The sequence below is a fragment of the Cygnus olor genome, chromosome 3, assembly GCF_009769625.2.
Source record: "Cygnus olor isolate bCygOlo1 chromosome 3, bCygOlo1.pri.v2, whole genome shotgun sequence".
Taxonomy (NCBI): domain Eukaryota; kingdom Metazoa; phylum Chordata; class Aves; order Anseriformes; family Anatidae; genus Cygnus; species Cygnus olor.
Window position 1 is genome coordinate 10,361,735 of NC_049171.1, and position 25,372 is coordinate 10,387,106.

Genomic DNA, 25,372 nt, shown 5'->3' on the forward strand with positions numbered 1-25,372 from the left:
TGTATCCACCTCTGCAACTGAAAAAGAGAAATCTGGGGGAGTTTTTTGATCATCCTTTTGCTAAAGCAGTATAAACCTTCTTTTTGCCACTTTTGTCAAAAATGCAAATGCTTTTCCTTTTTACATGTCTCAGAGCGCTTTTGCAAGACCAGGTTACTACATGGCTACTCAACAAACCCACTGATCACTTGTCCATATTTTAGGGCATCAGGCTCCCATGAGAAACCCACAGACCTAATAGTTGTTGTTGTTATTATTATTTTTATTATTATTATTATTATTATTATTATTATTGGTCTGTGATTCAAAAAGAAGGGGATGTAGCTTAGTAGTCAGGATACTAGTCTAAGACATATGTAGCAGTGTTTTTTTCTCTATTCTACCGCAAGCTACACAGTCTGTATGACCATACAGAAGAGACTGTGCACGTGCACACTGCAACGTGCCTGGGAAGAAGCAGTCCCCCCTTGGCAGCATGGAGCTCCACGGGTGCTCGTCCTTCTTTCCCTTTTAAGATTGTGCTTTCATGAGCCTCTGCAGCCTGCAGCACACATAAACCCTCTAGATGAGGTTAGCTAGGAGGGGAGAGGAGGTAGAGGGGAGAGGGGAAAACACAAATTACTTTATTAAGCATTTTTTTCTACTTTTGTTGATTTAAATAAATAAATATTAATTACGACTTTTGTTAGGGAAAATAAAAAGCAAAAGAAATAAATACTGTGGAAGAGAAGATGGAAATTGACTGGACATTCATATATCAATCCACAGGGCTATTTGTGATGTCAGTGAAGCAATGATGCAAATAAATCTCTCTTTCAGAAGAAAAAAAAGAGGGAGGGAGGGAGAGAGGGAAGGAAGGAAGGAAGGAAGGAAGGAAGGAAGGAAGGAAGGAAGGAAGAAAGAGAGAGAGGAAGAAAGAAAAAGAAAGAAAGAAAGAGAAAGAAAGAAAGAAAGAAAGAAAGAAAGAAAGAAAGAAAGAAAGAAAGAAAGAAAGAAAGAAAGAGAAAGAAAGAAAGAAAGAAAGAAAGAAAGAAAGAAAGAAAGAAAGAAAGAAAGAAAGAAAGAAAGAAAAAGAAAGAAAGAAAGTTAAAGGAAGGAAGGAAGGAAGGAGGAAGGAAGGACGGAAGGACGGAAGGACGGATGGAAGGACGGAAGGAAGGAAGGAAGGAAGGAAGGAAGAAAGGAAGGAAGGAAGGAAGAAAGAGAGAGAGAGGAAGAAAGAAAGAAAGAAAGAAAGAAAGAAAGAAAGAAAGAAAGAAAGAAAGAGAAAGAAAGAAAGAAAGATAAGGAAAAAGAAAGGAAAGAAAGGAAAGAAAGGAAAGAAAGGAAGAAAGGAAGAAAGGAAGAAAGGAAGAAAGGAAGAAAGAAAGAAAGAAAGAAAGAAAGAAAGAAAAAAAGAAAGAAACAAAAGAAAGAAAGAAACAAAGAAACAAGGAAAAAAAGAAAGAAAGAAAGATGAAGGAAGAAAAAGAAAGAACAAAAGGAAGGAAATCAGTACATAGCAATATTAAGGCATATTAAAGAGATATGTGAGAGCAACTTTCCATTTTCGGTACAAAGATAGTTTGTATTTCATGTGACAGTGTTGTAGTAGCTTCTAAGAAAGTGGTCAAGACAAGGTTTGTAGACAATCTGACTTTGTTGGAAAAAAAAAACAGACAGGCTCATGGACACTCAAGTCCCCAGACTTTTTTCCACATCTGGTCTGATCAAGGACCTGACTTCTCTGTATAGATCTCTACATATTGTGATGAGCCACGTGAGCCATAACAATCTAGAAGGTGTTTTGTATGGAGATTTGGGCAGAACCTATACACTTCAGTATCATCTACAAAGTGACACATCAGCAGTCAAAAACATACCTGCGCTGTGCACGGTACAGGGCTTTGGAAAGAGAAGTCTGAAATAATAAAAACCCATCTGTTATTTCCAGTTTGTAGGCTGCTCATCGCCTGCTTTGGGAACGGGCTGGAAGGAGGGTAATATGTCTTGCCTAGCAAGACCATTCTCTATTTTATATTAATTTCCTGTGTAAATATTATGTCTTTCTAGTAGCCAATCTATCAGTCTACCTACTAATTCATCTTAGTAATTCATCTTTTTACTCAAAATTATAATGAACCAGGAAGCATGCTATATTTTATGAAAATAGATTCTCCTAGTCTTTTATCTTAGTTTTCCTCATAATATCTTTCCACTTAATCAAATTCATTTTCTGAGATGTACTGCATCTGTTTTAAATAATTCATCAGCTCAGAGTGTTTCTCCGCAAACACAGAGTCACAAACTGATACAAGAGCCTGTAATTTGTTAATATGTTTTGATGGAAATAAGGGGTTGGATCATGGTATTCTGCCACAGCAACTCAGAGGAGCTTATGAAAAGGCAGAAGGACTGGAATTTGATTTGCCAAAACAAAATTTTAGGTGTCCCTAAGACCTCAAAGCCTCCTTGTTCAGCTTCATCTCTGCTAGTGGACATGTGCATCACTGAAACCAGCTTCACGCTGCTGATGTGTTCATATTTTAATCTCACACCAAGGGTGTTGTGGGCTTTTCAGTCCCGCTGTTCTCAGCCCTCTCATACCCCTTTATGCTGTAGGTATTTCTGTTTGATCTGGCATTTCACGGTGTGGAGAGATGGAGACAGGACTTGGCCAGAGCAGAGCATGAACCCTGTGCTCTGTTCCCAAACATGTGCTGCCTCTTGTGTCAGAGTGAGACCGTTCTGGGGGGTGACTGTCTCAGCACACCCCTGGGCTGTGCCTGTTTAGGAGACAGACTGGTAGAGGATCATCCGACTCATGAATCACCAGTGACTGGTTTCTGAGCAGCTCGATGCCATCGGGAGCAACTTTGTTAGCTCAGGTGTGTCTGAACCGAGCAGTGTCACAAGGTGGATGTTCCTCAGTGCCGAGGGGCATTTAGCTGCCAGTCAACATCCAAATTTGAGAGGGAGTTTGCAAGCCTGCAGGCATTAAAAAGAGCAATTTTCTGCCTTTCAATCCTTTCCCTCAGGCTCCAGGGGTCTTTGCAGAGACTATCCTCGGCTCAACCCAACCTCTACCCAAGCGAACACACCACTGTCGCAGCCTGCCGAGCCCAGCGGCCCGACAGAGGTGAGGCTGCTGCAGCTCCGCGCCCCAGCTCCATCTGGCAGCGAGGCCGAGTGTGTTCACCCAGCAGGCCCAGGCTCATGGACACACTTACTCAGCACGTATATACACACATACACGGCCAGCCAGAAACACTCAGCACACACAGACACAAGACAACACTCCTGTTCTGCTCTCAGGGTCAGAATGAAAGCCCAGTGATGGAAAAAATATATGCTTATAGAGAGGTGTGTGTGGTGTGGATCCCTCTAGTTGGCCCAGGACACTCGACCTGTGCAGTAGCTGGCCCCTGGAGCCTCTCATCTCCAGCCAGCTCTGGCACAAACACACACAAAGGATGGTGCAAAGCAGATGGAGCCCAGCTGTCTGCACGCACACGCTCCACTCTCTCCACATGCACCGCTGGCGTGTGGCCCTGGGACTGGGGGGCCTGACCTGGATTTCTGGCACCCAGGTCTCCGTACACACACACACGCACACACACAGAATCAAGTCCCTCACCCAAGCAGAGTGCAGTGAGAAGACAGGCCCTGCTCACCAGGCACGGGGCACGGCCAGGCATACCGACCAGCCAGCTCCTCACATGCTCCTGGCTCCTTTCATCCCCTCACTGCTCTGTTTTCCCACCCTTGTTCCTCCCCAAACCACCCAGGCCCCTCCCTTTCCCCCTCTAAACATCCCACAGTGTCTTGTGCAACCCCAGCGTGCCTCTCCTCTGCATCCCATCGTGCGTCCCAAAAGGTTGTAACTATTCCCTCTACCTGTAACCAGTCCCTCAGGGAGGGGCTGGGCTGGGGGCTTGTGTCTCTGACAGGTTATTGGGGTTCCTCCCCTTGCTGTGCCACTGTTTTCTGTGTTTGTGGGCACTCCTTTGTGACCGTGGGGAGATGCTTTGGGTTTTTTTTTTTCCTGCCGCTGCCCAGTCCATCACCGACCACTCCTTGCCACTGCTTTCCCACGGAGGAAATGAAATGTGGCCACGTTTAAGGCCTTTGGCAGGGAAAGTCTACATAAATATTTATCAGCGGACAGAAGTGGAAGAGAGAGCTCATAAAAATGCATCTTTTGGAAGGCTCTCTGCCCACCAGTTTTCTGCTGCAGGTCGAATTTAAATTAATGTTGCACAGAAGCACTGCTTTGCTATTAAAAAAGACAAATGGGTCCAGGTACATTTCCAGTGACCTGCCGTTAACATGGTATATGCTGCGTTGGTACTAAATTGCCAGCAGATGACAGTGCTCTGAAACACGAGGGAGGCAGCTCAGACTTTTGTTTCTCTTCACCTCAGTGTGGTGAGGAAGGGCACAACCAGAGCTTGAGGCCCACAAGGCCCGGTCAGCCCCGGGGCCATGGGTGGAGCAGGACCCAAGTGAAGGTCTCAGGAATGAGTGGCACGAAACGGCTCAAAACCAGACTTGTTTTCTCTGCTTCAGCCCAGACAGCTAGATTCCCATCACAAGACAGGCTCAGCTTTGTAAGTAAGCAGATACGAAAAAGAGTACTGTGGTAAGAAAGGGAATATCATGGAGTAGAGTGTCCAGGTCTGGGCCCCCCACTACAAGGGAGACTGGACATACTGGAAGGACTCCAGTGGAGGGCCACCAAGGAGATGAAGAGACTGGAGCACATGGAGGATATGAGAAACCACAAGGCAGCTCACTGACCACAGAGGACCTCTTGCTGCCATGTGAGGCCAGGACAAGAGGCAATGGGCACAAACTGGAGCACAGGAGGCTCCCTCTGACCATCAGACAGCACTTCTATGCTGGGCGGGTGATGGAGCTCAGAGAGGCTGTGGAGTCTTCTCTTTGGAGATCTTCAGAAGCTGCCTGGACGTGGTCCTGGGCACCCTGCTCTGGGTGTCCCTGCTAGAGCAGGGGTTGGGCCAGATGGACTCCAACAAGTCCCTGCCAACCTCAGCCATTCTGTTATTCTCTGGTTCTGGAACAAATTTTAGACTTTTTTGACACACTGCTTTGTTGATATCCATGTGGACAAGCAAGAGCAGGGGGGCAGACACTGAGCTCTGCTCTCTGGGGACAGCAACAGGACCCGAGGGAACAGCATGGAGCTGGGACAGGGGAGGGTCAGGCTGGGTGTTAGGGAAAGGTTCTGCACCCAGAGGGTGGTCTGGCACTGGGACAGGCTCCCCAGGGCAGTGGTCATGGCACTGAGCCTGCCAGAGTTCAAGATGCCTTTGGACAACGTTCTCAGATCCACGGTCTGATTTTTGGGTGGTCCTGTGCAGAGAGAGGAGTTGGACTCGATGATCTTTGTGGGTCCCTTCCACCTCAGGATATTCTGTGATTCTATGGATCAAGAGATGAGATGGCAAACTCAGCATCATCTTTTCGTTAGGTGTTTTTACAGCACCTATCACAAGGGGCTGAACCTCCCCAGAGGAGAAGGAGGAGCTCCTGGTGGTGCTAAGGTCTTTGTCCTCAACTGCTGGTTGTCCACAATGTAAATCCTCTAAGACAAAAAGCAAGTCATCAAGTCTGGCATATTCTGCTAACCAGAGGACCTCCCAGATCCTCAATCTGTCGAGAAAAGAGGTTAATTCAGTGCCAGCACCGCTTCTCCCTATCGCTTCTCTGCATGGCCAGCCACCTGATCTCAGGGACCCCCAGGCAGAGGAAGAGCCCGGGGCCGTTCCCTCCTCACCGTGACTCACCGGGAAGCCTTCCACCCAGTGCAGGACCTGATCCTGGCATTCGGCCTGCCCTCTAACTCAGCTACAAATTAGCGCTGAACATAACTGTTATTTATTTCTAATTAAATGTTAAGGCGGTGTGTAACAGCACTCGAGAAAGATCATATTGCTATGTGTCTGGATGCAGCACAGCCCTCCCTAAATCACGCTGAAAGCCGATTTCCCTCCCACTATACAGCAAATTATGTCAGGCTCGTTGCTGGTACATAAGGAGAAAATTTGTTACCCTTCTGGAAAATCAATAGGCTCTTGGCAAACGGGGTTCGGTGCTGTTAATCTTCTTGAAGGCGCCATCTGCCTCTGTGCCACAGCACAACCGGAGAGCCGCCCCACCGCCGCGGGGAGCTGCCCGGGCACCTGCTGCGTGGCTGCCAAGCCCCAGCACGGCAGGACTTGCTCCATGTGCCATGTGAAACGCTTCCAGTCAAAAACTTCAAAAAAATCCAGCTGCTTCAGGCGTCCCCGCTGCTGCCTGCAGCTCCGCAATGCCCCGCAAGCGCATGGAGGATGTGAGAAACCCCGAGGCACAGCTCGCTGGGTGCAGAGGACCTCGTGTTGCCACATGGGGCTTCCAGCTGCCCCGGAGGGCTCTGGCAACCCTCAGCAAGTGCTGGGGGTGCTCCCACGGTTCCTGTCTGCAATGCCAGGCTCCAGCAGGTTCCCCTTCACCAGCAGTGCTGCAGCAGTGGCTGGAAAACATCTGGAGGCAGGTCTCCAACCTCCTAACCGAGCTCGGTGCTTCACCAGCAGGCAAAGCACAAAGCAGAAACTGTGGCCACACACGTGAGCGAGGAACATGGCTGGGTTTGCAGGGGGCGCAGCTGTGGTTGAAGACCTGGGGATGCCTTGGAGAGCAGTACTGCTGGTCAGGGCGTGCTGAGTGCTGGAAGCTGCAGGGCTGGGGCTGGCTCCTGGGGCGAGAAAGGGACCCTTCTGCCACCACTTGTGGCTTCCACATCTCTTCTGCTGGGTCTCTGCCTCTCCCCAGCCCTGTCTGGAAGCTCTTGTGGTCTTCAGAAAGCCACGGAGGCTCCAGAGAGCCGGCTGGAGACGGCCAGGAAAAAAAAGCAGTGCCCGGCTCGTTCCTGCTCAGTATTAATCAGCACTTCTCTGAATCACAGACGTGGCTTTGTCTGTGGGACATCATCTGTGAGATTCAGAAAGCGGCAGGAATTAATTCAGCTTGGGAGCTTTGGATGACTCAGACTGCTGTGAAAACACCCCAGGGCAGAAATGAGATGTAGGGCAAATTCACCCATGGGGTAGCTCTCAATGGACTTTAACTGCAGATAAATTTAATTTGCAGAAGTGAAGAATATTTTATTTACTCTTTCTAAGTAGCATTTTAAATTGAAATATTCAAATAGACAATCAAGAGACTCTTAATGGGTTGCATTTATTGAAAGAGATTTTGATTTAAATTCCTCAGCCTTGGAGTCCCAGGCAACATTTCTTTTTCCCCTAGTGAATTCCCTGCTGAATTTCCCTGTTGCACTAACGTATGAAAACCTGAACGCACCGAATAAACATACACGATGACACAGCGCTGATATTCGGTTACGTGCAACCCACCCAGTGCTCTTGCTGGGAGATGCCTGGAAAAGCAGGATGCAGCAACCGTACGTGCTCTGGGGAGCCTGTGAAGACGGAGGGCTTCGTGTGCACCGCCGGTCTCCCAGAGATGGGCCCGAGTTGTAAGGGCCCCTCAGGTTGCCTGGGAGAAAAAACTACATTTTGGCAGCTGGAATAATATTAGGCAACGGATTTGAAACGCCGGGCCACACGGACTGCTGCTTGAGCTCTGCGTGCAGCACTCTTTCACTGCAGTCAATAAACATTTCGTAATAATTTCTGGCACGGGGCAGGGAGCCCATAAGGAACCCAGGTTCCACCCTCGGCTCCCTGCTCTGCTTTCTGCGTGCTGTGAAGCAGCAGTTTAGGTAAATGCAGCAGGGCTCCAGACTCTTTAGAGGAAACTCAGGGCTGGCCACGGTCGCTGCAGGGAGGGCAGCGGGCAGCGCTTTGGCTGACACTCCCGCAGGATGCTGATGGCCAGGAGCTGCAGGGAAGCCAAGTGGCCACATGCCACCAGAGAAACCCCAACAGCAGGACCTGGGAAAACTCCTTCCGAAGGAGGGCATTTGGAGGACGCAGCTGGATCTCATTTCGCAGTCTCCGGCAGGACAGCAGGCTGGAGCCACCTCCCCACATCCTGCCCCTTGCAATTAAAATGGGGTGGACCTTACATCAGGTTAGGGTTTCTGGTGGTACCCGTGGTTGTGGCTGTTCCTCCTCTTCTTCTCAGCCATGGATAACGCAGCGCCAGGGTGTTTTCTCCACTCCTTATACCTTGGTTTTCACCATACCCTTTTCTCCTTCTATCAGGAACCGCCCCCCCCCCCCCCAGCAGTACCGGTTGTGGCATTGTCCCAGCTCCGACAGACTTCTGGCTCTTCCGTCTCCATGTCTTTCTCTCCCAGGGCCTCCCCCAGGTTCACCCTGTTCTCATTTCCTCCTCCTTCTCCTGGTTTCTTCAGGCTGCACGTTCACCACCAGGCAAACCCCAGGAAGGAACCCAAGTCTAAGCCAAAGCCGCCCGCACAGAATCTGGCCCGTGGCCCTGCTCAGCACGGAGCCTACCACGGGTGCTCAGCATCCCAGGGGACAGCCTGCGTCCCAGGGCAGGGGCTGGAGAAAAGCCAGATAATGCATCGTAACCCTGGAGAATTCACTGCTTGGAGTAGTAAAAAAGAAACAGCACCATTACCAGGGCACAGAAACCTGCTAATATTCACGGTACTTGTAGTGAATTAATTAGGTATAGCGAATGCATTCATGGCCGGCTTACTACATCTGCCGAGAATATTTTCAGAGCAGACAACCAAAGTTTTTGCCCTTTCTGTGCTTTCTTTTCTATGTCCCCTTACAAAAGAGATCAAGTATATTGCTTTTACATGTCTACTTTGCTTTGCAAGCTTTACAATACAGATTTTGTTTGTATGTACAGTTATTTTTGAGACTGCTTCTGCATACGTGTAGCACCTCGAAAAATGCACGCCCCAACTCACAGCCACCGCTTCTCTGTGCTGTGAACCACAGACAAACCAAACAAACGCCACCAGTCTTCAGCTAGAGCACCATCTACAGAAAATTTACATCTAACTGATCCTCAGCCACTATCCCACGTGCTGTCTGCCGTCAGGACAGTGGAGTGAAAAAGTCGGCTTCTCTCCACCCTTGGCTGCTCAGCTCCATCTCAAGGCGAGGCACCAAGCTGGGTTTGCAGAGCGTGCCACGAAAGCAGAGAACCTCGGGGGGCATCCTGCACAAAAGCATTTCATCCGGATTTCCAACGTGGCAGGGGAATGCTTATATTTTGAGGGCATGAATAATTCAGCTTTCATGAATCCGCCCAACTTCATAAGAATTCCTGCTGATTTAAGGCTGGGAAACTGTCCTCCTTCCTAACTGCTGCTGCTCGAAGCCAGAAAGCACTGGGGCTAACACCTGCTGAACTGTACCATGGTTGCCCAGAGAGGGCTCTGGGTGACTGCCATGAAACAACAGGCATGGAGACAATTCCTCCCTGGGCCTTCCTGCAGGGCTGAGCACGGCCTCGCTGCTTGTCCTGCTTTGCTGCCTGCTTCAGGCCCTGGGTGGGGAGAGGCTAATGCTGCCGAGGACTTCATCAGATGTCTGCCACTGCCATCTGCCGGAGCCTATTCCTTCTGCAAAATCATCTGCACGGCTTTCAGCTGCCAGACCAACGCCCCTCGCTCCAACAGCTGGCTGGAGGCGGTGGGGTGGTTGCCCACACCTTGGGCTCTGCAGCTCTGCACCGTCCCAAAGCAGAACCTAAGGACGCCGAGGTTTTAACCTGAGGCTGTGCAATGAACGCGCTGCCCACCTCCCTCCCCATCACCCGCTCGCGTGCCGTGGGGTACCTTCATCCCCACAGCTCTGCAACCGCCCGACCCCTGCCTCAGCCCCACCTCGGGTCTCCTCCTGAGAAAAGCATTTCGGAGTCGCCTGCAGGGGTCTTTTGCATTGCAAACCTGAGGAAAGATGTTTTTGCACAAAGCAAACTAAAAACAAAATGAGAGAGGAGAAGCAGGCAGGTGCTGGGCAGGAGGAGCAGGAAGGCTTGGTGCTGGGGCAGAGCGGCGTGAGAGATCCCATTGGGAAGCTGGAGAAGGCTGTGGGGGATTTTTAAGGGCCATTTCTGATCCTTAAATCAGGAGCAATGGGACTGTGCTGATGCCTTCTTCTGCCCGGGCTCACACCTCCTGCTGAAAATCTGGGTTCATTTTGGAGCTGTTGCTTGAGAGGAATCATGGACAAACAAAGAAGTATGACAACCACAGACCGAACGACAAGAACAGTCAAAATACTGGACTGTTGCTCTACTTGTTAGGGACAGAGAGGTGACATGGAAAAATTACATTATGCTCTAATTGATAGGCCAGAATGCAAAAACAGAAAGGAAAGGAACTCCTGCTGAACCAATAACCTTTATTCTGGCATTTCTGAACTTCCAGGCATGCGTCTTTGTTGCTTAGGTGTTGTCCACATCTGTTTTTTATGTAGGCAGTTCAGACATACGAGCCAAGAGTCGTGCATACAAGAATGCTCTTTCCATCTACTTCTCATTTTCCCTTTTCTCAGCTCCTCCGTTGCCTCACTGTATGTAAGCCAGGGCACAGTCCATGAAATTAAACAGTAAGAATTAATGACTAACCTTTAGAAGAAAAAGATGATCGTTTATCTGTCAGACACTCAAGCCGTAGGGTTCACTGCTACAAAGGACAAATCTAACACGGTAGCTTGATACCAAAAACAGATGGGCTGTTGTGCTACCCGTTAGTTTCACTGCTAGTTCACAGAGCTAGGACCACCCATTTATTGCACAACTGTGGATCTGAATCCTTTTTTAGCAGAAATCATTCCTTCAAGAGGAATGAGTCACATACACGAAGACCCTGATGATAGTCAGCTAGCTAGTCAAGAAAGCGCAAGATTGAGCGTCCACTAAACTGTAAACTGACTCATCCTGTTGGGGAGATGTACCACAGCCCATCCAAAGTTTCTAATACTGGCATCGACTGTATAAAATAAGGGCTAAGGCTAGGTTATCTTGACTTCTGGGCAGCAGCTGGTGATGCAAGAGTTGAACCTGGAGCCCGTGTTGTTCACTATCTTCTTGGGCAACCTGGGTGATGTGACAGCGTGCTCTCAGCACGCAAGTTGTGGATGGTGCTAGATTGGAGGGACTGGCTGGCACACCAAACGGTGGAGCTCGAGTCCATAGGGACATGGAGATGCTTGAGGATGAAGCCAGTAGATACCTCCTGCAGTTGAGCAATGAGACGCATGAGCACTGCATCTGGGGTGGAACAACCCCATGTATCATAGAATCATAGAACCATAGAATCCTTAAGGTTGGAAAAGACCTCCAAGACCATCTGGTCCAACCATCACCCTACTACCGATGTCACCCGCTAAACCATGTCCCTAAGCACCAGCAGCTGGGAAGTGACTGGCTGAAAAAAGCCAGGGTCACTGACAGTGTGCTACGGGAAGAGAAACACAGATCAAGGGACAATAGTATCACCATAGATTCGACACTGGGATGTTGCATCCGATTTTCTGACCTCTCCCAAGTTCAAAATGTAGGTGGAGAAACTGGAGAGGGGACAGCAAAGAGCTCTAAAGATGCTAAAGATGCTAAAAGCTCTAAAGATGACCTAGAGAGCAAGTTAGCATTGTTGGGGGCTCTAGTGCGGTCTTGGTTACTCCCCGTATCCCAGGAAAGAGCAGGAGGGACTGGACACCAAATCTTCTGCACAGGCAGTGAGCTGATAAGATAAATCCAGTTAATTCAATCAGGTTAACTGTGTACCTTCAACAGATGAAAATGAAAATCTTTGCAGATTCTGCTCTATCACCAAAGGGGAAATTTCTCCTCAACCAGACGATGACAACCACTTGAACCTGGGCGCATGAGCAGCGCTTACCAGAAAATCACCAGAGGAGGATTTTTTTGCACCCTCTCGAGGTGGAGTGAAGATTTGATGATTACATTGAGGGCACTGCTGACACTCCTGCTCCTCAGGGCCCGTGAAGGAAGGGGCTAAGCAGAGGTCACAGGGATCTGGAGCTCTTGGGCAGACGGGGCCAATGTGGTCTCACATCATGACCTGCACACACAGCAGCTACAGAGCTCTGCCTGCAGTCCCGTTTGTTACGTGCTGTAGTAATGAGCAGCAAGGATGTGCTGCCTCTCCCTGCCACTTCTATTAAAAATATCTGATGAAGGAAAGAGGAACTCTGATTTGCATGAGAAGGGGTTGAAATAAATAAGCAATCATTTTGAAAAATGAGTGTACGCACATACAAGCACCCACGCATGTAGTTAAACCTCCCATCCAAGGAGAGATGAGCTTGATGCTGATTGTTTATGTTCATGCAGCAAAAATTCTACAGAATTATTCTTCTCGGATGAAAAAAAAAACAACCACGTCAACTCACTTCATTTTAATGTCCATTTTATTGTAATCATCTTGCCATTCTCTGAGCTTTCAGCCTCTTGTTTTGGCATTATAAGCACCTGTGCTTGTAAACCCTAGGCAACATAAATAAAAAGAACACTTCATTACAATATTATCTACAGAAAAGGAAGTTGGTGCAAAATGTGATACTTGCAGCTTTTCAGTTCCCTTTCATCTATATACAAAGCAGTAATATATAAAGGCTACTCATCGAAAGTGCTCAGTCTATCCGGGTTCTTTATTATTATTCATATGTCACTGGTGCACAGAAAGGATGGGCTAAAGATAAGATGCTTGACTGGACTTTGGGAGAAACAGCCATATTTTCCACACATTTCCTGTGTGACTTTGAGCAAGGCATGATCCATCCTTTGATCTGCTCACCTTCTGTAGTATACTACATATCCACAATGTCAAGCAGGGGCAATAACTCCTGTTCCACAAGAACTGTGTGAACAAGACTAAGCCTGATTTTACTTAAGTATGCAATGATAGGTGGCCAAAGCCACAAACATTGTGCACGTTGAACCTTAAACTTCCCTCTTTTTGCATATGGACTGTAGATCTTCAAGAAAGCACAACCCCACGTGGTAGGCTCTATAAATAAGTCAAAGAAAGGGAGATTGTTTCCAAAAAAGACAATAACTGCCAGAATCCATTATCTGCTGCATTTCTGTAGCTGCTGGTATCAAAGGAACAGGAGGGGTGGCGTTGCAGAATGAGATCGTAATCAGATACACAGCTCTGGGATGGGCTGGAGGAGGCCTGGAGGATCAAGTGACCCTGTTCGAGGAACGCAGTGCTCGGTACGGGTCTGCAGAACAAACGCTGACAGAAAGCTGACCTGAGCAACATTTGTAATTTTGAGACACAATGAGACGTTTTAGGGACTAACACCTTTTTAGTCTATGACAGGACAGGCCCCATCCAGAAACAATCTGGGCAAACTGAAAGAAAACAGCATATAATGTTTCTCTTGCCCCTATAACAAGAGGAAAAGGGTTGAGACTCCGGATAATGGGAAACTACAGTGACTGCAGTGTGTTAGAATTGGGTTAGAATTTGAGAAGCCCTGGCGTCACAGTGGGCAGAGCTAGGTGGAAATAATTAAAGGCATTGCCAGGAATGGCTTAGGCTCACAGCCTGCTATAGGAATAATATTTCATTGTCAGTCTCCTGTTGCCTGTTGCCTTGAAATATAAGAGCTAAGATTTAGATCTGCTCAGGATGGACAGCTCTTCTCAGGATGGAAAACTAAAAAACGTATTCCTTTGGAATCTGAATGTAATCTATCAAGGGAGAGATGAAAATGGGGAAAATATGTGCTCAAAATGTTAAGAAAATGTGAGGAGTCATGGGTCTAGACCCTCTCAACTAAACATTTTGGTGACACTTGCATTCTGTTCATTCTCTCTCACAGGAGACTAATTCCTGAGCCTTGGAAACCACGGTGTTGGAATAAAGCAGGAGGGACAGGCAGCCATTCGCCAGGAGGACATTATCTCAGTTTGCATCCCTAGCAGTCGGAGCGACTTCCAGGAACAACTGGAGATGTAAAGTGACTCGCTGTAAGAAGCGGGGGTGGCACTTGAAGCGCACCAGGGGGAAATAAAGAATGACGCCGCTGAAAATGAACAGAACGATGTAGAGGAACTCAATCTGGGGTTGGTCAATGATGGGAGCTAACACCAGGTACACGGCTGCCATCAGCACAATTATGGGGATGATCATTGGGACCTGTGAAAGCAAAACATCAGAGTAAAGACTCATGTAATCCTTGTGGGTCTGGACAACCCTGAAACTTGTGCAGAAGGCTTTTTAGCTGAAATTCTGCTGCAGCCTGAGGTATTATCCAGAAATCACAATTAATCCAGGCATCCTGTTTCCCAGACCACTCCATTCTAAGCTTGTTGCAGGGCTGCAAGAGCTACACCACCACCACATACCCTAACCCCTTGTCTTCCCTGACCTCCCAGAACTGAAGATGCAAACTGCTTTTTTAGTGCCAGGTCTGTTCTTGCTCCCCATACTACTCAGGTTTGCATCCCAAACCTGAGCTGTATACAAAGCCTTTTTTTTTTTTTTTTTACACAAAACATTTTTTTTTGTGCTTTTTGCACAGCAATGAGCAAAAAATCACATAATTGAGTCTTAGCACCCTTGGGAAAAAAGTTTTTTTCACACATTCACAGACAGGTGGACAAGCAACCTCAGAGGCTATTTCTGTAAGTCTGGTCATAAAGCATCTAAATTTGAAGCCTTTCTCCCTCAAAGGCTAGTGAATTCACAAGACAAAATGATTTCACAAAGTGAAAAACTGAACATCCAAGCTGGGATTTTCCATTTTTTTACTTTTGTGCCTTTTGTCCAACCCAAACGCACTGAAATAAAACAAAGAAAATGTTGCTTGTGGTTAGCTGCAGGAGCATGGAGAAGACCTGTTTGTTGGCTTCACCTGCTAGTGGGATGCCCCACTCTCCTCCCTCAGTGTCCTAACACTTTGGGCAAATTGCTAGTTAATCTGTCTTCAAACCAAGGGAAATCTTCCTGCTTAGACATAAACCTGCAGCAGACATACAGATTCTGCAGAACATCAGCCATAAGTTGTCAGCTGAACTGGGACCTTCAGACCTGAGCTGCTTCCAGCTGAGGAAAGATCTAGGCCATGGAGCCAAAGGCTGCAGAAGACTTACATCCTCAGGGGACTGGCCTGGAGGGTGCTGGGAGTTTTATACAGCACACAAAACATTCCTGCAGAAACAGAACTTCATCTGCTTGAAGCCCATTCAGCCAACAGGTTGGGTGAACGTCCTCACCCCGCGTCCTAGTCGCAGGACAGAGCCACAGGAGCGAGTGACAGCAAGGCCTAGCGGAGCACTGCTCTTCGTCATACTAAGCCCTGCAGGACACTCGCTATTACTTCATGCAGCCTGGCAGTGTCAGCCTGTCATCTATCACCTAGAGGAACCCCACGAAAATGAGGGTGCTCATTCAGCTTGTCTCAGGGTAAAGCCACTGTCCCACCCTCACAGTCTCTTGAGCCTCCTGTTCCCGGGGCCTTTTCTGCAGTATTTCCCTCAGTCACAAAGAAGGCCCTGCAACTCAACTCGCTCATGGCACCAGAGATAAACCAGGTAACTCCTGATTTCCTTCCACTAAGCTGGTTTGTGGAGAGCAAACCTGTCCCCCGGCCATGACAAAGGACTTGGGGCATTCTGGCTGAGTTTTCTCTCTTCGGCCAGGCTCTCACACCTGGGCTACCCTCTGAGGAGTGTCACTGAGCTCTCCTAGTGTAACCAGGTGTTTGTGTTGCTGATCAGAATCATCCTAAATTTTTCTCTTAAATTTTGAAGGAAAGAAGAGGATATGGTAGATATATTTTCCACAGTGAGAGGGCGATGCATTATTAGCTTACCAAGACGGAGAATTCAGACCTGACTTACGCCTGCACACTCACACTATCTCGCCCTGTGTAGACTTTTCTGAGACAAAATGTGAAATTGAAAAAGGAAGGGCAACCACATTAAATCCAAAGACAACTAGCCCCAGTGCTCTTCCTTTCCTCATAATGCTGTCTCCTTCATTCGGACAATCAAGGAAAAGGGTTGGGGGGGGTTCACGTTATTACTTCACCTTATAAGATCTTGGCAGTTCTGGTTTCTTGATTTTTAAATACAGGAGGCCAGAAATAGTCATGCCATAGAAAAACCATGCTATAAAGCTGGAAAAAAAATGGGGTGAGATCATACAGCAATGTCAGTCTTGCCTTGCATATCCCAAGTGTCCATATCTCCAATTAAAAAGGAGAATATTGATATAAATGTAGTAGTTCTTGCATTCATTTCCTTTCCAGCACAAACAATGAGAACTTTAGAACGACCCGAATATTGCAGATTCATTTCAATATGAGGATGAATCACATCCAGTTAAGTCTGTAGTGACAGAAGCATTCATGCATTGCAGAGATGCTGGTTCTTAAGCTCTTTTCCCTGCTTCCCTCCCCGATATCGGTCAGAAAGCAGTAGCCCAGGTTGAAAAAAACAATAAACAAATAAGCTTCCAAAACAATGCCAAGAACCAGGGCCACAAGGGATGCAAACAGAAACGCTGCGCTTACCTGAAAAAGTTCACGATGCTGGTGAAGTTTCCTGACATTATCATTACCAAAGACATAGCGGATGTAAACAGCAGGGCAGGGGAGGGCGTGAGGCATCGCACATGAGCCATGGACAGAATGTCTGGCTGCAAGCCAAAGCACAACAGCGTGTGGTCATGTCACGTTCGCGCAGACACGTACCCATCCCCTCGGCAGCTGGGGGGAGTTCCGCCTGCAGCCAGACCCACTCTTAATCATCAAGTGAGCACCGTGATATAAAAGCCATTCGGCTCCAAGGAATGTAAACACGGACCCCCCTCAAGGATATTTTTATCGTGTCTCGCTGATTTCCTATCAGATTGGCTTCAGTTCAGGCAAACACGATGAGGTTTTCAAACTACCAGCGTGACAGATGAAGGCTGAGTCAAACCGGGGCTTTCCTGATCATCACCAGGAAAGTGCCCTGGCCTTGTGCATGGCCCTGCTCTTCTATCCCCTGTCACCTTGGTCTGGGACTTGTCCTGGGCTGACTGGAAAATGAGAAAACTATTCCCAATATATACATGCAGCCGACCATAAAGCAAACCAGGATTTGCTCCAGAACGTGGAGAGGATTACTAACGTCTTTATTTCTTGCTTCATTGGGAAAGTTTAATGGAAAGGTTTCTTGTTTTATTTTAATTTTCAACCAAAATATCATCCAAGTACTTCTGCTAACGCTCAGAGAAATGGGGCAAGGGGGATGGTTAGTTGGTATGGTCACATTCATATCCACAATTTTGTGAACTGCCTGGCAGAAAGCTTGCCACGATGCAGCAGACACTGTCATCGGTGAGAGAAGCCACCACCCGAGTCATTTATATCTGTAAAAGATTCCCTCCTGTGCAAAGGAGTGGAGCTGATGCAGAGTGGTATCCTTTGCCCCTGAGCAGAAATGGAGGGCACAGCATGCCTCAAGGCAGCTCAGCTCAAGCTCTGACAGGGCGAAGTGGAGCCAAGATGCAGGTGTAGTGCGGGGGACCTGGAGGCAGAGGCCTACATGTCCGCGGTGCCAGCAACCAGAGCGAGTGTGGGTGTGCACACGAGTGTGTGATCGATAGTGACGATCGAGGCAGGTTAGCTGGTGGGCAGGTGAAGTGGTTTGGGAGCCAGGGGCGTGCTGGCTACCAGAGGGACCGGGGAAGTCCCAGCCAGCTGCCACAGGGACTGGCAGGCCTCTGAAGTCTGCTCTTTTGTCTGGATTTGGCCCCACCTAATGAGACTAATTAAAAACCCCAGCTAAGGAAGATTCAAGGATCAGTGTCACCTTGCAATTGCTATGAAGCTTGAAGGACAGAGATATCCTTTGCTGTAACTGAACTGGACCACCCAGGGGAAGCCTGGAATACCCCTGGGACAAGCTGGTGAGCTCGGTATTACCTGGAGAGCAGTACCACAGTTGTTTGCTTCAAAGCTGTTCTTAAAATCCAAGCTAGATGTAAGCCATGTGTCTTTCCACAGAAGCTTTCTGAACTTATGTGACTGGAGAAGAAGGTCAGGAGTGAATGTATATGCTATACTACAAAAGGATGGGGCAGAATGTCTTTGAGCGATAAATAAACCACTGAAGAGCTATTGCTCTACCAGTTGAATGCACGTGGTGTTTTCCTTTCTGATTTAGTGTCACAAGAAGATAAGAGTTGCTCAAAGCAAACCAGACCCGCTTTTTTGGTCCTTACCATATGGCCTTCCCTTGCAGCAATGTAGCACACGCGGCCTCCGCTAAAGAACGTGCCATTCGATGAGCCAAACGTAGACAGTGCCACCGACAGGGAGACGAACCATGCCCAGCTGCCCAGGACTTTGTCCCTGAGGTGGGAAACAATTCACATCATAACATCCAGCATATAGGTGTACTGGATACACATCCTAGAACCAGACAGGTTTCTTCTCTCCATTATTTTCACTGATTTTTTTTTTTTTTTTCCCTAAAGTCTTTCTAATGATTTAAAGCCTTCTCTCCATTCCCATAATATTTAGTTGTTTGCCTCATCCAGAAAAGGCAGCTTTGCTTCCTGCCTGGTGTATATACATCTAAATCTGTCTATATTGCAATGGTGTACGAAGCTGTCACAACACACAAAATTCACTCTTTGTGTGTACACTTGCTGTGGTGTGAATCCTGAGGATAAATGCTTTTAGCGCCAACAATATTAGAATGGAAAATGCAGAAACACCATTACTACCAGAGCTGAAAAAATATCCCGCATTATAACCCCTTCCCCAACAGGCATAAGAATTTAACCCTTTAATCTCACATGCACTTATTTCTGTCCTGTGAACCAGGTTAGAACCAAAGCAATAGTTTGAATTTCAGAAGTTTGGTTTTAGAACATGCTCAGACATTTGCACTTTGCTTTCTTCAGAACAGAAGTAGCAGGGCTACAAATATTTCGAGGATATGTAATTTTCTCACCTAGAAGTGAAGCCTGTCTTTAGGAATGAAGCAGCATGAAGAATATTAATTGAGTAATAAGTGCTGGTGGTTTGGGGTAATTATCACATACATGTACAAACACACAAGCACAGTCTTCATCAAATTGGCAAAAATCCAAAGTTTGAAAGTGTTTTTCTTTTTTTTTTTTTTTTTTTTTTTTTTAGGACAGATTTCCATCTGAATTGTGTGACTTTAAGCCTTATGTAGCATTTTTTAGTATCACCAATCCCAAATGTTCAAAAATCAAGAGCTGGGCTTTCCAACATTATGGCAGCAGCTTATGTACCATAATAATTTCAAAAACATAATATATAAATTTAATATCTGGGTTATGGGCCTTTGGGATTCAAGTTATTAAGCTACTTGTCACAGAGAACTAAAAATTTCCTTGTTTCAAAATGATGGAATCTGGGCTTCTCACATGATCACAAGACTCCATAACCTCAAGATCTCAGGGGAAAACAACTTATATCACAACATTTGTAATAAAATATTTAGCAATTGGGTATTTTGCACTTCTGAGATTAGTGTTCTGCTGCTTGGGCTCTCAAAATGAACTGCAGGGGCTCCCATGAACAACTTCATATAAGTGAACTGAGATCTGTTAAATCACTGGCACCAAAGACATGTTGGAGAGAGTTTTGTGAGCCCATTTTCTGGCTGCACTTATCACCTCTAAACAATGTTTCAATCTAGCAATTTCCTTACTACATGGAGAATAAATGCATTTAAATGTAAAGTGCCCTCCTCTGGCTTCTTTATGCTTCTCCTCTCCTTCCTTAATGGCCTGAATAGCTGCCCCTCTTGCTCATGAGCCACAAATATTACACCCTCCTTAGCCAGTGGCTATCCACCTGTCCTCCAAGCTTCTGGGTGCCCAGCTTTCCAGTTGCTAGTTCAATGTTTCTTCCTGAATTGTGCTCTTGGGGTGAAAAGGTTAATCAGGCAGGAAAACGAGAGGTGTTAAAAAGGAGGAAGCTCACAAACAAGTTGTTAATCAGGAATGATGGGAAAGGAAGTGCAGAGAAAGTTCATGACACTGCGGCTTAGTAAGGCTTTGTAACCTGTTCAAACAAAGCACTAGGCCTTTAAAAGCTCCTGCTTATAATGACATGAAAGGCTATTAGAGAACACAAGAGCTCGTTCAGATCTTCAAACTGGAGATCTTGCGAAATGCACAACTGCGGCAAAGCCACTGCTGACTTTTTAGGAAGAGGATGAGCAGCTACATAATCTCTGGATATGATGTGTCATCGTTTCTGCCAAATTCATTTATAGATATCATAGATTCTGTGTCTTTGGAAATATTTAGACTGAGTTTGGATATTCTGGTGGGAATATCAGATGGCTCAAAGTCACTGCTGCCTACATTTCTCATGACAGTCCTTTCCTTCTTATCCTAAAATCCTTGTTGCACACAGAGCCTATTCTACATCACTAAACACTTCAGGTTGATGGAAGGTGCAAACAGTTTCTAAGCAGATGGGGAAATTGAACCAACACACTCTGGTCTGGTCTAATTTCCAGGTGCTGAGTGGAGAGGATTAACCCAGTTGGCTTTTGTCTCTCTCCCAAACCAGTGCTGCTACTTCGGTGGGGCAGCACATTGTTCTCTCCACTCTTCTGGAAATGCTTAAAATGTGGGACATTTCCCACTCCCCAGGCCTGGATATTCACTTGTACTGAGCTTACACGGCAAGGGTTTGGTAGCAGGGGGGCTGCAGGGGTGGCCTCTGTGAGCAGAGCCCAGCAGCTGCTCCATGCCAGATCAGAGCCAGATCCAGACAGCTCCAAAAGGGACCTGCTGCTGCTCAGAGCCAAGCCACCAGGGAGCAACGCTGGGTGAGCCTCTGGGAGAGCAGATTGAAGAAAGGAAAAAAAAAAAAAAAAAAAAAAAAAACTGCTGTGCAACTGTAGCTGGGAGAGAGGAGTGAGAAAGTGTGAGAGACCCAGCCCTGCAGCCCCCAAGGTCAGTGCAGCAGGAGGGCAGGAGGTGCTCCAGGCACGCAGCAGCAGTTCCCCTGCAGCCTGTGGAGAGGCCCCTGGTGGAGCAGGCTGTCCCCCTGCAGCCCATGGGTCCCACATGGAGCAGATCTCCACGCTGCAGCCCGTGGAGGAGCCTCTGGTGGAGCAGGTGGATGTGGCCTGGAGGAGGCTGCGGCCCATGGAGAGCAGGAGCAGGCCCCGGGACGGAGCTGCAGCCCGTGGAGAGGAGCCCACGCAGGAGCAGGGGGTCTGGGGGGAGCTGCCGCCCATGGGGGCCCCGTGCTGGAGCAGTTTGCTCCTGGGGGATGGACCCCGTGGTACGGAGCCATGTGGGAGCAGTTCTTGGAGAGCTGCTGCCTGTGGGCAGCCCCCGCAGGCTCAGTTCGGGAAGGACGGCATCCTGTGGGAAGGACCCCACGTGGAGCAGGGGCAGAGAGAGACCGCGAGGGAGCAGTGGAGATGAATCGTCAGGGGCTGACCACAGCCCCCATTCTCTGTTCCCCTGTGCTGCTCAGGGGGAGGAGGGAGAAGGTGGTTTGGGGGGAAGGTTGTTTTAGTTTGCTTTCAGTTTCTCAGTGCTCTAGTCTGTTAGTAATAGACAATAAATGACATTAATCTCCCTATGCTGACTATGTTTTGCCTGTGATAATAACTGGTTGGTGGTCTCCCTGTCCTTATCTCAACCCATGAGCTTTTTCTTCACCATATTTTTTCTCCCTGTTCCTTTGAGGAGGGGAAGTGAGAGAGCAGTGTGGTGGAACTTGGCTGCCCATCAGGGTGAAACCACCATAATACCCTTACTGCATCCTCACTGTTTTGGGGGAGATGCTCCTGGTGTGCTCTTCACTCTTTCTTTACAGCCACTCTCCACAGGGAAAAGCATGGGCTGGAGGGGAGCCACAGTTTCCCAGTGTGAATGAGTGGGGATGGGGAGCAAGGGGTGCTCTGCAGAACATCACGTCTTGGCAGACCTCGGAGACCATGGGCCAGACGGGGCTGGTCAGCTTGGTCTTTGGTCAGGGAAGGCTACCTGCTGCTCTGAAAGTGACAGGGAGCCGCATGTCAGCATGCTTCCTTGTCTGCTTCCATTCCCACTGGGAACAGCACCTAAATCTCCTGAAACTCAGGGGGAAACCCATGTTTTGTTAGACTGCTTTGGCTGCTGTGTTACCAGAAGCAGAGCTCACCCCCAAGTGACAGCCACAGCTCCCGAGGTCAGCAGTTCAGATGGAGTCATGGCTGCAAAGTAACTCACGTTTACCATCAAGTACAGGCAGGTAACCAAGGGAATAGCAATCATCACAGCTCTGGGAAGGGTCACCTGGAAAAGGGGTGACAACAGTGTTAGAAGAAGCTTCTTGGTTGTTTTAATATTAATTTATTTGTTGTTGGCGTGTTATTGCTCTTGATGTGATACATCTTCCCTTGAACATCCCACTGAAGTGGGTCTTGCATCATATTTAACAACTCTAAGGGCTAAATCAAAGCTGGACAGCACACAGAAGATTTGCTCTAGGAAGGAATTATGTTTTTCTTAATGATAGGATACTATCTTGGAACTCCACAGACCATTTTAAGGCTCACAAAAATCAGCAAACACTGCTTTATGCAGATGAAAGCACTGGAAAAGAGCACCTAGCAAGGTGATCACAAAGCAAATTTGGATGTCTAAAAACCTGAAATATCAATTTTTGCGTTCCCTATTCTCACTGTAGGACAAGATATGGCAATTCCTTATGCTGTGGCTTCCACCCTGCCAAGGTCTCAGTATCAGTGCACACAGTCCTTTGGGAGCGAGTGCCATGTGACTCTGGGATCTTTGCTGCTATTTAGATTAATATTCAACTGCATATTTTCATTTAATCTGTAATATCGTGTGCTCTGCCCAAGCACGGTCTATACCTGCTGCACTCACACAGCTCTTTCTAAAAGAGGGTCAACGCTGCTGTAGTGTCTGATCTGTGATCTCTGTGGCACAGAGAGGGCTGCTGTGAAATGTGAGTGAGCTACTTCAGTGCCTATACCACAGAGAGAACAGTGTCCAAAAAGCAGATATTTGAAGACACAGGTTGTTCACAGACTTAGATTCCCTCTCCAGTGGGGCTTGACTTTCTCTAAATTTCCCCTCCAAGCAACAAGGAGTAAGAAGTGGTTTTTGAATGACATATTATAGATCAAATCTTTTTCGGAATACTTGGTGTTAAGAAACCTTTACGAATTTTAGCAGAAGAGAGGCTGCAGTGCTTTTTTTGCATAAGTCTAGGTGTCCAGAGTGCTGTCCTCTGAACTCTAAGACAAAAGCTCATCCCCAAGATATTCAACTGACTATTAGCTTTTTTTTTTTTCCCAGCTACTTAGGCAGTGCTTTCTTGTGGGTAGGATGTTAAATTGCTTAAAGACCCATTTTTACCGTCCCTGTAACCTTTCCAGCCACATCCATAGGTGTCCTGCCCCAGAACAACAACAACAAAAAACAGGAGGGAAGCTCAGCAATCTTTCCTTGAGCTCTAATCCCTTGATTACCCCTCTTAACACGCTAATAGACAGCAACAAACACATTAGCAGCAGCACCAAGCAAGCAAAACCCAGCTCACTCACCTCAGGCTTCTTCAGTTCCTCGGTTACATAGTTCAGGTTGTTCCAGCCATCGTAGGACCAGAGTCCCTGATAAAACGCCACCCCGACCGTCCCGATCCCCGCGGTCGTGTTTTGAAAAGCATTCTGAAAACTCTGAGTTTGTCCCTTGGCCAGCAGCACCAGCCCGCCCACCACGATCACTAACAAAGCCAGGAGTTTGGCAGCTGTAAAAACGTTCATGATAGATGTCGCCAGCCTCACGTTGAGGCAGTTGATGATAGTTAAAACCAGGATGCAGGCGGCAGCTGCACATTTGACGACAACCTGCGGAGACGAGCAGCCCGGGTAGAAGGGCGCAACGGCGTACTCAGCAAAGCTCAGGCAGACAGCTGCCAAACCAGCTGGCCTCACCAGGATGACAGAAGTGTAGGCGAAAAGGAAAGCAGGAAAAGAACCGAAAATCCTCAGGATGTAAATATATTCGCCTCCAGACTCTTTAATTACGGTACCAAGCTCAGCGTAAGACAAGGCCCCGAACGTGGCCAGGACACCGCACGCTGCCCAGATAAGCAGGCTGCTGGCAGGGCTCCCCATGTGATGTAGCACCCACTCGGGGGACATAAAGATCCCCGAGCCTATCATGGTGCCTGCAATTAACGACACCCCACTGATCAGGCCGACCTCTTGCTTCAGTCTCAGTTTCTCCCTTCCTTCACTCGGATCTGCGGGTGAATGAGGTGAATGTGTTGTCTTCCTTTTCCTCATTATGGACCTGTTGGGAGATGTTTCCTCAGAGAAAGTGTGGAATAAGACTGAGTCATTTGAATAAGAACTACCTCAGGCTTTTAGGGTTAGGTTAATAATTACAAGAGTCACACAGAACACTGTCAAGAAATACAAACTCTCTTTCCCTGTTTTGCATTCTTTTATTACCCATCTTATCTCGCTAATTTATAATGGTTCAGATGCGGCCAAGTCTGATGATCTTTGGCTGTCGTTACAAGCAATGGGAATGGAGAGCATTTGGCACCACCTCAGGATCACACAGCACCTCACCGGACTGTGTCCCTGATTGCCTCTCCTTTAAGTTATGCTTCAAATGGCACCTGAAGCAAAATATAAGATAAGCAAAATCCCGTTGCAAATCTGTACTTTATTCTTTGTTTCAAAGTCAATGCTCAAGCACCTCCTTCAGTGCTGAATCATATTTTCATTCCCCACTATAACGTGACCCTAACAAGCCTGCCACCCAGCATGCTGTGGCTCTGTTCAACGAGGAACCTTTCCCATGTCTTAATCAAAGACGCAGAGGTGTTCTGCTAGGAACAATCCAGACACTGCTTTCTTGCAGAGTAGCTGGGGCAGTTCTGGCTTTTCCAAATTTCAGAAGACACAGGGGAAGAGTGAAGAGGCAACAAATGAATTTTTATGGGCCCTTTTTGCCAGTGTCCATGAGGTATGCAGACTCTTACCAGACCATGATCATCAGAGGATTTTGTCGCTGCTCATCATATACACATTTCATTGCATGCTCAAGAGAAATGTCGAAGCACAACTGTTTGGCAACGCCACTGGCATCTTTTTACCTAACATAAGTTTTTTGACTTTGGGGAGAGTTCTGCTAGAAATCTGAAGATTGTTACAACGCATGAGGATGTGTTTTGTGATCTGTTATATGTGCGAAGCATTGAGCAGAAGGGAATGTCCATATGGATTCCTTTGGACACGAAGTAAACTTTCCTGACTGCAACTGTAAAGAAGGTGACTTACTGTCCCTGGTGGTCTTGTTCAGACCGCTGTTGTGATAGATGCCAGAAAGAAGGGGGGAGACCTTCCTCAGCCCTTCATAGACACAACAGAC

At 47.5% G+C, this 25,372-nt stretch overlaps 1 protein-coding gene across 1 annotated transcript; it reads right to left on the reverse strand.

The window, feature by feature from the left end:
* Window positions 1-12,377: 12,377 nt before the first annotated feature.
* Window positions 12,378-24,276, reverse strand: LOC121066951 (b(0,+)-type amino acid transporter 1-like). Its single transcript, XM_040550801.1, has 6 exons — window positions 23,533-24,276; window positions 22,122-22,255; window positions 18,191-18,320; window positions 16,494-16,618; window positions 16,010-16,097; window positions 12,378-14,113 (listed from the first exon to the last, which is right to left on the reverse strand). Exons 1-6 carry the CDS (start codon window positions 24,274-24,276, stop codon window positions 13,880-13,882), a joined length of 1,455 nt encoding a protein of 484 aa, XP_040406735.1. The 3' UTR covers window positions 12,378-13,879.
* Between the last annotated feature and the right edge of the window lie 1,096 nt (window positions 24,277-25,372).

What these genes read in the sequence shown, in the direction of transcription:
- LOC121066951 (XM_040550801.1), bottom strand. Translation starts at nt 24,276, where the DNA reads ATGAGGAAAAGGAAGACAACACATTCACCTCATTCACCCGCAGATCCG. An exon ending in AGGAACTGAAGAAGCCTGAG is followed by an intron (nt 22,256 to 23,532) that starts GTGAGTGAGCTG and finishes CCCCTTTTCCAG; the next exon opens with GTGACCCTTCCCAGAGCTGT. An exon ending in AACTGCCAAGATCTTATAAG is followed by an intron (nt 14,114 to 16,009) that starts GTGAAGTAATAA and finishes TTGCTTTCACAG; the next exon opens with GTCCCAATGATCATCCCCAT.